The sequence below is a fragment of the Castor canadensis genome, chromosome 12, assembly GCF_047511655.1.
Source record: "Castor canadensis chromosome 12, mCasCan1.hap1v2, whole genome shotgun sequence".
Classification (NCBI taxonomy): Eukaryota; Metazoa; Chordata; class Mammalia; order Rodentia; family Castoridae; genus Castor; species Castor canadensis.
The window spans coordinates 125,574,532-125,586,681 of NC_133397.1; the positions used below are offsets into that span (position 1 = coordinate 125,574,532).

General features: G+C 35.8%; 1 protein-coding gene across 4 annotated transcripts in view; it reads left to right on the forward strand.

The window, feature by feature from the left end:
- Dpyd (dihydropyrimidine dehydrogenase) overlaps nucleotides 1–12,150 on the forward strand; it is a 798,376-nt gene that overhangs the window by 240,209 nt on the left and 546,017 nt on the right. For all 4 annotated transcript variants that reach the window (XM_074050934.1, XM_074050937.1, XM_074050935.1 and 1 more), the window contains one exon: nucleotides 6,494–6,581. In XM_074050934.1, the coding sequence (XP_073907035.1) occupies nucleotides 6,494–6,581 (88 nt within the window). The remainder of the gene's footprint in view (nucleotides 1–6,493; nucleotides 6,582–12,150) is intronic.

Below are 12,150 nucleotides of genomic sequence, written 5' to 3' on the forward strand. Positions count from 1 at the left end.
TCTTACTCCCAGTCATCTCCTTGAGCAAATTTTCCTGTTGAGTAATTTCAGTTTGTCTCATATCTTAGAGTCAGTTAATTCTTTTTCAAGTCAAATGTCATGTCACCAAAAATTCATGAGAATTTTATATGTTATTTGTACGTTGTATATATTTTTTTCTTTCACTATTTCGATGTCTGGCATCTCTAGAGGGTGAAAGAATTTAGCCTGTGGAATCATTTTCTTGTCTCTGAACATCTTAATCATATTGAATACTTTTCTTGTTGTAGTTTACCAAGGTTTTATTAACTTGAAAAATTTTATAAAGAAAATGCTTTAAATTTTTCAACTGTCTTTGTTATAAACTTATATTCAGTTTGTATGTTGAATTATATTAATCTTTGCACTTCAGGAATATATCCCCCTTTTCCCCTTTCTATCATAAATCATTATTTCTGGATTTGTAGAATTATATTTATTTTGTTCTTTTTCAAAGTTTTCTTTTGCCTTCCCTTAGTTATGCAAAGAATATGAGAATAGTCACGTTACAGAGAATAGTCAAACACTTTTGTTGCCCTTGTGCAGTTTAAAATCTACAAAGCACATTTTTGCTTTGTTGTGGTTGATTTGTTTATTTTCATTGCACTGTGAATTTTGGGTGAAAGAGTTATGTTATCATTATAACAATAAACATTCAAGCATTTAATTATTTTATCATTGATAAGAATATTGTCTTGAGACTTGTCCTTTTCAGCAAGTTGGAAAATTTTGTGATTCTGACCTCAAAACCTGTTTATAAGAGAGAATTTAACCATTTTCAAAAATGTCTTCAAGGTTATTGATATTTTGCATATCTTTTATTGCAGTGTCAATTTTGACAATGTTTATTTTCATAGACAAATTTGTTTCATTAAGTCTTTTGAATTTATTAGCATAGACTTAAACATGATATTCTAGTACACGAAATATCTCATCTATACTTATGGCTGTAATTGCCTTCGCATCTCTAGACTTATCTTGCATCTTATTAACTGTTTCTCAGAAAGACAAGGTAGCAATTTCTGTAGCTAATGTGTTCTCCAAAAGAACTTGTTCTCAAAGCTTGATGTTTTCTGATTCACTAATTGCTGACTGGAGTTTTATTAATTCTCCCCATTTATTTTTAAACCTCCTGAGTTTTACACTTACTAACTTTCATTTTTATAGATTGAATAATGGAGACATTTAAGGTTATTAACTTGTCCCGAATTAAATCTTTGTCAACCTCCATATGTTTTCATTATTTTAATATGGTTATTTTCCTGAGTAATTGTGATTTTGTTTTTCCCATTTGGATAACAGTTGTATAGGACAATTCTTTTGTTTGCTTCTGTAATAGTGATACTGGTGGTATCCATTCCAGTGACACTATTCAGATTTTTCTTTTTTAACTTTACTTTATAGTATGTACAGGTTTTAATTTACCAGATAAACTTTCAATTGATTTCACATCAAAATGTCATCTAATGTAGTAGAATTACTTCTTCTTCAGGACAAGTAGCTTCTAAGTTGTTTGCATAATAACTCTTAACATCAATGTAAAATTTCAGTAAATTATTTTCAACCCAAGACAGATTTTAATAGACTCTCCTATGATATTTGTACCCAGCAGTGTTAGTGATCATTGAGGCTAAATGATCTTTTATGTCATGCAATTCACTATTTAGTTGGATGTGAATTTTTTCATAGTTTTTGTGATGTTTCCATTTCTAATATTAAAATTGTAAAATAAACATGTAAGACCTTGCATTTTTCTATAAATGATAAAATATATATATTTTCCATTTCCTAAAATATTTTGACAGAACTCTGTTTTGATTAAACTTCTTTTGTGATGACAATGCATTTCTTCTTCATAATTTTAGAAAAACATCTAATATAGTCTTTTTTTCTTAATAACTTCTGTTTATCATGTTGTTTTCCCCTATGGTTATCTGAAGCAAGAATTTCTATTAACATTGAATAGTATTGGAAAATAAATGTAAAAATGATATCATCACCTACCAGAAGGAGAGAAATGTGCATTATTACCAAGCGAAATAGTTTTATCTAACAAAGCTAAGTACTATCTTTAAAAATCCTTTTATTTTCTATCCATGAATTTCTGGAGATACTTGGTCTATTAAGCCAAAGTTAAGATCATGTACCTCATTACGTGTATTTTTATAGTTGACATCAAATATTTCATTTCAGTTAGAGTACCACTCCAAAAAGTTTATATCTCTACTGTGCAATGATAAGTCTTATTACATATGTGGATACATGCTATATATTTGTAAATAAAATATTAGTCAAATCTCAAAGTGGTTAGTGTCTGGAAATTTGGCTTAGTGTGTGTGATATTTAGAACTGATATTGGGTCAGAGTAGTAACCATTACACTGAACTTGAAATGGAGTGAATTTTTATTCTCAATACAGCTGGGAAGTATCTAATTATATATTACTAACAATAAAAGGAGGCAGTATGTGTACAGTAATCCACTAAGGTAAACAAGATGGAAAATGCCACATATTTCAAAGTAACAAGGAATGAAGGAGCAAAAATACAAAGTGATCACCAGGTGAACATTTCTCTAGCATCAGGTCTACTTAACATATAATATTGAGATTTCATAGAGTATCAGCTAGTAGAAAGTTTTTGATATCAGTCATTATGTTTTAAAAAATATTTTGATTAACATTTATTTGTAGAAAGACGTTTCATTGTGATATTTTCAGTCATGCCTACAATGTACCTGGGTCAAATCAACCCATCCATCAGTCCCTCATCCTCTTCCCATCTTAAAACAATTTCAACAGGTTTCATTGTTCTGTTTTCATTCATGTGTATAAAGTACTTCAGCCATATTCACCCCATCTCATTCATCCTCTCCTTTTACCCTCCCACCTTCTACTTGTTCCCATTCCCAAATAGAACCTGTTTTACATTCCTGTCATTTATTTTTTTAGGACTAGATTTTGCATATGAGAGAACAATGACATGCATCTTTCTCAGGGATTGTCTTCTTCTACTAGTTTTAGTTAAGTTTTACAAATGTCAGCTCAACTTCCTAAGCATAATGTAAGCTAACTAACTCTTTCATCAAAGAATCTTTCCTCTGGTTCTTTCTGATTGAGAGTGGTTTATTTACTCCATGGGAAATGTTCAGGGATTGAAATTTGCAGGAAAGAGAAATTTGGATAGACTCCCAATCACGTAGAGAGAAGCATCCAGCTGTCTGTCACTCCATTGACTATCATTACCACTTTTCTGTTCTTATTTCCACCCCATGGTGACTATCATTCATCTTCTCCACAGGGCCTGTCCACAGGTCAAGGTCAAGTCTTTGATTTCACCCCAGATTAATACCAACTGTTAAGACTCTTCCCAACAGAAAAGGAAATTTTAACTTTTTCCTTCCCTGATCATCTACTAAAATAGTAGAAATACAGAATGTTTGCACATCTCTGCATATGGTAAACTCACAGGCATGCTTATTGTACTGTGGTGGAAGTGCTGGAATGCCTTCACCATTTGATACGTAATGCAAGCCCACTACTACACTAAGCTCTACGGCACATTCAGAAGGAATGGCAGGTTTCTGTTTGATCAATTTGCTGAGGTGGTGGTGACCTAAAACTAAGATCAAGTTTCTGAAGATCATTTTCACTATTTAGCCCACTGGTAGGGCATTTACCAGCTCAATTTTGGAAATTGCATTCTTTTTCAATTTGCTTATGACTTATTTAGAATATATGAACCTGTTATATTCTTTCACATCTAACACTTACTATATGTTAGCATAAGGTTATTTTATTCATAAAATAAGCAATGGAATTATCCACCTTTTTAAATAAAAAATCTATTAAGGTATAAATGAAAATAGCATAATGAATTTTAATAAGAAACTAAAATAAAAGGGGGGATAGAAGAGGGAAGATAAGAGAGAGTAATAGAGTGAGTAAGTTTGATCAAATTATATTATATGCATGTATGGAAATGGAAATGTCATGATGAACCCTTTTTTACAATCAATATATGCAACCTCACTATTAGATACTTCTGATAGGATCTTATCCTGCTAATTCTAATTGTAACATTCACTCTTAGATACCCTAAATGCTTTTAATAGTATGTTTAATTATTGGTTCACTTTATGGTACTTGATATTGTCCCGAGTTTGGAATATCAGTAATCTCACCTTCATTGTCCATTTATTATAAACTTCCAAACAGCTACCCTGTTAATATAAAAAAATAGAATTGATCTTTTAAGAAGATAAAAAATGGCCCTCCCTGATCTACTGGAAGGCATCTTCTCCCCACAATTCACTCTCCACTCTTTGATTTACATCTTTAGAAGTTCTTTACATACAGTATGTTGTTCTTTCCTTTGAGGATTGACCAGCTCACTCCTTCATCCCACCTCAAGACATGTAAGAGCATGGATGTAGAGCAGGCTGCTTCTGAAATTAGACTACACTCATGCTCTCAATAAAAGTTGTCCAAGGTCTCCCAGCCTTTACTGTTATCATCTGTAAAATGGGGGTCCTGGGGCCATCACATGAGGCCGTCATAAGGATGAAGTTAGTATTTGCAGTACTCAGAAGAGAGCCCTGCAGTTTTGCAAGTCCTCTGTGCATGGTAGCTGCTGTCATCTCTGTTGCATTGGCGAAGGCTCTTCTAACTCAGTGTAGATACTTTAGGTTTTAGAAACGTGTTACTTTCTGCCTTTCTGAAGAATCCCAAGAAACTTATCAGGCATTGTGTTTCTTTCTTTGTAGAAGGGAGCACAGGATCCAGCTGTCTTTTGCTTTAGATAGGATATGTGTCTTGATACCTGACAACTGGCTCTCTAAAGTTCACTCAGGAGCCAGCCCCTGATTGTAGGTTCATCTTCCACTTTCTGGAGTTCATATGTCTTAAAGTCTCCCTCCCACTCACCACCTTCTGCTCATGGTGTCCAGTTCCCATGATGCTGTCAACATAGTGGGGTGTTACGAGTTTCTGTGGAAAGTCCAGATCATTTCAGACAATATATATATATTTTTGCTGAAGGCATATCCCCAAGGCCAACTGAATATGAATATTTCTCTCTGTATTCCCTGAGTGTGAACTGTTTCCGATACACTTTCTAATTGTAGTGGACAATGTGTACCTTCACAAAATCAATGGCCTCATGCAGTGTTCCCTGACCTTATCAATCTGTTCTAGCAATAAAAGCATAGCTGTCACAGAAACTGCTCTCAGGGCTTCTTTTTACATAAGCCTGCATCCTGTAGAAACCATGTCTCTCTAAGAGGGCCAAACTGGTTGGTGCATTACCATCTTTCTGCATCCCATCCACACCCACTGATGCTGTATCTGAGTTACTCTCTTGCTCAGTTTTCATATGTTTCTGTGCAGCCTTCCCAGCTGCGATAGCTACTGTAGCTCTTGCTACATAGACCAAAGGTGCTGCTTGGTATTAATTCACTCGGCAAATACAGCAATTTCAGTTGTGTGGTTGGAGGCTAGAAGAATGCCCACTGACAGGGTAGGTGGTCTTGGGGGCCACTGTGAACCAGACTTTAGTCAGCCTCCATTATTATTATTACTATTATTATCATTATTATTGCAGTACTGGAGTTTTGAACTCAGGGTCTCAAACTTACTAGGCAGGCACTCTACCACTTGAGCCACTGCAGCAGCCCATCTTTACCTCTCCCATGGCTTTCCATTCTTGTATCTCTAGGTATCAGGGTCAGTGAAGGGCCTGGTACAATAGTCCTTGAAATGTCTGCCTAGTACTCTTTCTCAATGCATGGTTGCCTGAGTAAATGACCATAACCCTTTTGGGGGACTAGGATAATCACTACAGTATTTACCTCCCAGGACATTACAGGGTCCCCTACTTCCTTCTCAGGAACCAGGTTCCAGATCTGAAATAACTTGTCAGATTGACCAAAGCATTGTGATCTTTAGTGGAGGTGACTACACTCTATCTGCAACTTTGTCTGTCTTCCCTGGACAGTTCTCCTTTTGAAATCCTATCCCCATTTCCTCTCTGCATTCTCATCCATACAACCTTGGCTAGAATCACTCCATCCTCTGAACTTCCATATACATGTGGTGATCATAAAGTTTTATATTATATTTATTTGTGTAGATCTTCTGTCCTTACTTGACTATATGAAAGCAGGAATACTGTGTCTCATTTATCATTTTCTTGGGTAAAGTTCCTGGCATAGTGCTTTGGATACATTAAATAAGTGACAAAAATTTACTGACTTGATTTTAATTACAGTGGTCTTTCTTCTATACTTAGCTCTTAAAAAATCATTTCAGTACTATATTTATGTACTGTTGTCTTTATGCAGGTCTATACACTAAAAAGAGGGAAAAGTATCCACATATTATTTAAGTAATGTTACAGACAGAGTTTTGACTTTAAATATTATGATTTTAATTTAGCAAATGCTAAAATGCCGTTACTCAAAATATTGTTTCTCCTAGATAAGTTGTGGGAAAAGCCTTTCAGCAGATGACATGACTCTTAGCACTTTGAAAGAAAATGGTTACAAAGCTGCTTTCATTGGAATAGGTGAGTATCTTAAAACTAAAACTCTCACTTATAATTTATTTTAAAATTGCTGACACTATCTAAAAGAATGACTGTTTTCAGACATTTCCTGAATGGGAATTGTATTTTTCCAGAGGGTAAGAGACAATAATGATAGACTCAAGAACTAAATTTTGGTTATGTAAGTAGTTTTGCTCTTCGTTATGGACAGACTCTGGCAGGGCAGCCTTTTATCTTTCCTGTCCGTCTCCATACCCTTGTCTCCAGCAGACAGCTGTGGAAGGGGAATGCATGCAGATGCTGTGTTTTCTTTCTATGACAATATAATTAACTACCTTGAAGGATCGAGTTGGCTGTTGGTTCTCTCTCTGTTTTTTGAAGTTAACAAAACCTTTTAGGAAGGTTTTTCTTTTTTGTGTGTTTGGTTGAATTTAAAGATGTTCAGTCATAGTTCTGAAGGTCCAAGAACAGAAATGGATATTGACTTTTTCTCTTCCACTTACTGAATATCGAGACACCAGAGAGAACAAGCAGCTAATTTATCTTCATCTCATAAACTTTGTATTAATGCTCATATCTGATTTTTACTTTGTACAGTTGTGAGGTACAAGCTGAATATGTTATGTGTTATGCGCATATGAATTGTTACTCATTTTTAATACAAGTCCATGTGTCTCTTCTAAAGTTTTTCTCTGCTGCATTACATACTCTCTCATATGAATATCTGAGTGATAGATCTGCATAGCGATGAACACTTCCCCATCCCTTTAAGTGATCACACACTGGTCTTATCAGAATGCCATATATTAATAGAAAATTGGTACCAAGTCAAAGGCAAGCTGTATCCCTACCTCTATTTTAGATGAAAAGTTATCAAGAGGGAGATAAATCTGCACTGCCTTCTAGCTTCCAAATGTCAGTATTAAACTTCCCTCCTTTCAGAAGCTTGTGAGTCCCATGGCCATTAGTGTTTCTCTACATCATTTTCATTTAAGTACAATAATCATTGTGTACATCAAGAATAGGAAGGAGAAGAGATCTGACATATACCCTAGTTTTCATTTCTAGAGGTACTCTACCTGACTTTGGATTTACTTTTCAACTTTACATTTATACTGGGAATTTAATGCAAAGAAATAGAGCAAGTGCCTGGAAAGTATTCTACTAGTACTAGCAAAGTTGGGTCTGTAGCAGTTCACATGACTGTCAACCTACACGTTAAAAGTGCTTGGTTCAAAATAAGTGGAAAAGTTAAATAGGCATTTGGTCTGAAATATTGGTGATGTTATCACATAACTTTAGACTGCATCATCAGTGAGTGTTCTATATAACTGAAACATGAAAATTTTTCCAATATTACAGTAGTATTTCTAATACAATTACATGTATCGCTATGAATTTTTCTACAAAGAATATCTATACTAAAGAAATAGAGCCAAAGAAATAACCAATACAGTGAAATACAAACAAATTAACTGCCTTAGAAGCAAAGTATTATTGAGATTTGTGATGATCAAAAGGTTTCGAGCTCAGAGTGAGTCTAACCATAAGAAGTACTCTCCGTATGAATGAATTAATAACATTTCAGGTTTTTTGTTTATTTTATTCCATTAGGTGCCCTTTCATGAGTTACTTGCTAGACTTATACACCGTTCTCAGTACAGTGATCTTTGTCTGACTGCACTGTGTGAATGCAATGTGGACAGTGTACAGTCCTTTCATACTTATGTTGTGTATTTTCTGTTGAGAAGTGAATCTTTTGACATTTTGGCTTAGTCATGTGAAGAATACAGTTCTGCTGTATTTCAGTATTTTGTATGAAATACATACAAGAAAGTTTCATCTTGTCAAAAAAAACTTCAGTCTGTAGAAGAAGACAAGTAGGTTTATCCTCTAGGAAATATTTATTTGACACTCTTGATTGTCAATTTGGGAATTTGTAACCTTTCTGTTACCATATAACTGTTATTTGGACAGCCTCACAACCCTACACGCTTTCATTCATTAACCTTGTTCTATATTGTAATTAAACTTCCCTCACTTACTTTATCTACCCTTTCCCACTGAGTTTGGAGGAGGAAATGGTAAAATAGGAATTTGGTATTGTTTAGGATATAGGCTTCACTGCTTTGAGAAAACAATAGAGGCTTGAAACAATACACAGGATGCATTTCATTCTCTCTTGTTTAACAGTGTGAGCCCTCTTTGATGCGTGACCTCTGCTGTTGGTCTATGGGTAGTTACCATGTCCGCCTTCCTGCAAACAGAAATGGTTGAGAGAAGACAGCTCCTTTCTTCTTAAATTTGCGCAGAAGTTACTTATATCACTTCTACTTGTAACCCATTGCCTACAAGCCCATCAGATACCATGCAGCAGCAAAGGGTGCTGGGGAATGTAGCTGTTATCATCTAGAGAAGTTGGATGGTAGATGAGGAAGAAGGAGAAAAATGGAAGGCACCCTGTTACATGTGTGCCTTGTCGTTGGTGTTTGTCACTTGAGATCTGTAAAATTTAGCAGCAAAGAAAATACTATTAGTACTTCTGGTACCTGAGGGGGGCAAATGGTACAACTTCCCAGTTTCCATGCAAAATCACAGGTCTTTGAGATCCACAATGGTAGAAAGCATTTCAAGAGGTCTCATGACAAGGAGTCCCACAAGGTGGAAGTTTTAGCAGGGATTTATTTTACTATAACAGGATAAAGAAGACAGAAGTTTAAGGAAAGGAAAGACACCTCCTGCTAGAAGTGCAGGGTTCGGGGACAAGCTAGAAAATGGGAGTCCATTCCTTGGTTCTTTAAGCTCTGAGATGGGGAAATAGACATCAAGTGAAGTCTAGCAACCCTAATCATTCAATGAATCATTGAATGATGGTTCTAGTGCCCAAGATGGATATTGTTTATTATTTTAAAATATAGCAATATTATCTAGTTCTGCCTCATACACAGGGCCAAAAGTTGGGTTTTAACTCTTCACTTTAACAGATTTGCCAATCTCTCTCCATTCAAGGAGCCTTGCAGTTTGTTAAAATCTCAAAAAGGAAGGTAGACGCAGATAGTCTCCCTGTTCTTATAACTTAGGATCTAAAAGAAGATGGAAGGGGGCTAGCTGCTCTGGCTTTTTAGTTTTTACTTCCTCATTCTGGGAAATGTCTGAGTCTGGCCTTTTAAATATTTATTAAAATAATATAACTTAATTCTCTCTTCATCTATCTAGCCTGTTTCACTTCCATGTTGGATTTATAGGTAGCTTAATAAAAATGGAGACTTCTTTTTGTAGTGCGATTGCCATTGGTATAGATCTTCTGTGTTTATAGCTACTGTTTTATTCTGTGTTACTTATATAAGTGAAGGGGTTTTTTTTAGATATAACTTAGTAAGGATAGTTCAGTAAACACATGGTATTAATTTAAATGTGTTCTCGTGGTTCTTCATTTTAAATATTGTGTGCAATATTGTTACCAGAAAAAATAGCATTGATAATTACCTTGATTCTGAATGCAAGCAAGATGCAAAGATTATAGTAAAAGTAAGTATAAAGTTTATTTGGAAAGGAATACACTTTCAACAGACTGAAATCAGGTCACGTCTGGGGAGCGAACGATGGATCAGGTTTTAAATTTGTAATATTTAATGAGAAACTCTTAGCTTTAGGTCTTTTGGCCCCTTGGGTGATTTCCTGAGTTTGGGTCACTGTCTTGTTGAGACATTGAGTAATCTACTAGCTCCTGCTCTGATACAAAATTTCTGTTTGAAATTCCTAACCTTTGTTCTATCAGGCTCTTGGGTCTGGGTCTTTGTTTTGTTAAATTTACTTGGGAAAATCTCCCTGTGCCAGAGTAGTTGATGTTTACGATGTGTATCACTCTTGAGCAGAGAGTGGGTTAAGCTTTAGGGGTAGTGGCTGACTTCAGAGCATCCTGTGATAGCCTCTGGGCTCTGGCTAGTGATCTTTAGCAGAGATGAATGGAGGTGGGAAGTTGAGTTACAGTGATGTCTTCCTTTCTTCCTCTTCTAGCACCACTAGCACCAATACTACTGGGAAAATGTCATTTTTAGATTTTTCCTTCATTAATGCTAGTACAGTCCATTGGGTCACAGCTGTGCTGCCAGTTCCTTCCCGTTTTACTGGACGTAGACCTGAGCTTGATCTCATGCTGCTTCTTTCCCTAGATCCCGCCTCCTCCTTGATATGTGCTCTATCTGTATGTGGAATACCCACTTTCCTCTTATGCCTGGATAATTGCAGGCTCTTCCTCACACCACCCCATGCCCTTCTGTTCCTGTTTCTTTTCTAGTTGTCCAGACTAGACTTTTACTTTGTTATAGCTCTTATTTCCTGTGGTGTAACTGACCACTTACATGTTTGTTTCTACACCGTGAAGTGAAGCTCTGAAAGGCTGAAGATTCTACCTGTTTCATTTATTGATAGATCTTGAGTGCAAAGTGCCTAGCATATAGTAGGAACTCAAGAAGTATTTTAAATTACTAACTTTTAACCAAACTATTTCAACTATTCGCCAAAGTAGATGTAGATAATGTTTAAAAACGTTGGCAATTTTGGAGTATTCTAATACTGATGGAAAAAGGATGGGAGCTGATAAATTTTACATTGTTATAAGGTTGGTATTGTAGCAGTAATGTAATAAACAGGCTTAGTAAAATTAGCAGAGGTGGCATTGGTAGTATGGCAGGAAGGCAGGGAGGGGGAAGGGAGATAATGATGGTTAATGAGTGTAACAGTTGAACAACAACAACAACAAAAACCAGATTTGAGGAATGTGGTGAGACCAGAGAGTAGTCACCTTGCCCAAGAGGTTAAAATGGCCAATGAAATAGCATGTGACCATGTATGGGACAAGCTGTACCCTCCCATTTCTGTAACTTGCTCTAAATGGTATATAGGGAGAGCCCCCTTTGTTGTTGGGGCTTAGCCTTTGGATGCGAATCCACTGAGTCACTGCCGGCTTGCTTAATAAGCTTTCTTTCCGAAAGCGCTGGTGCCCTGTCTCTCTGTCTGAGCCCTCCTGCAACAGTAGCAACAGCTGTAATCACTACTATTATTCCAGGCTCTATTCTCAATATCATCTATCATGTAAACTCTTAAAATAGCATGGGAGGTAGATATTATTAGCACTCTTGTATGGATAAGAAATTACATTTAACGAAAGCAAAAGAAAACGAGTAAATGGCTACTAAACGTGGAAAATGAATTTTATAGAGTAGGAGAATGTTAGCAACTGCAAATGGCCATGCTTCAATATAAAATGCTGTTATAGACACAATGACTGAAAGCCAACGTGTTACCTGGTGACACCTGCCTACAGTGTAACATCCCACACAAGACTCTTGAGTGTGGTTGAATGTGGTGACCTTATACTCTGGTACAATTAAGTTTTTATACTTAGCTTCAGTTTTTTCATTGTTACCAACCATTTGGGTTTTTAGTTCAGTTGCCAGCAGAAAAAGACTATTTTTTTTAATGTGAAGATTCCCAAATATTATAACAGCTGAATAAGAGATAATTACAATTAAGGAACTCCGTGGAGAGATTGTGGTATTAAATTTGCTACAATGTGGCCTTTAGTTAA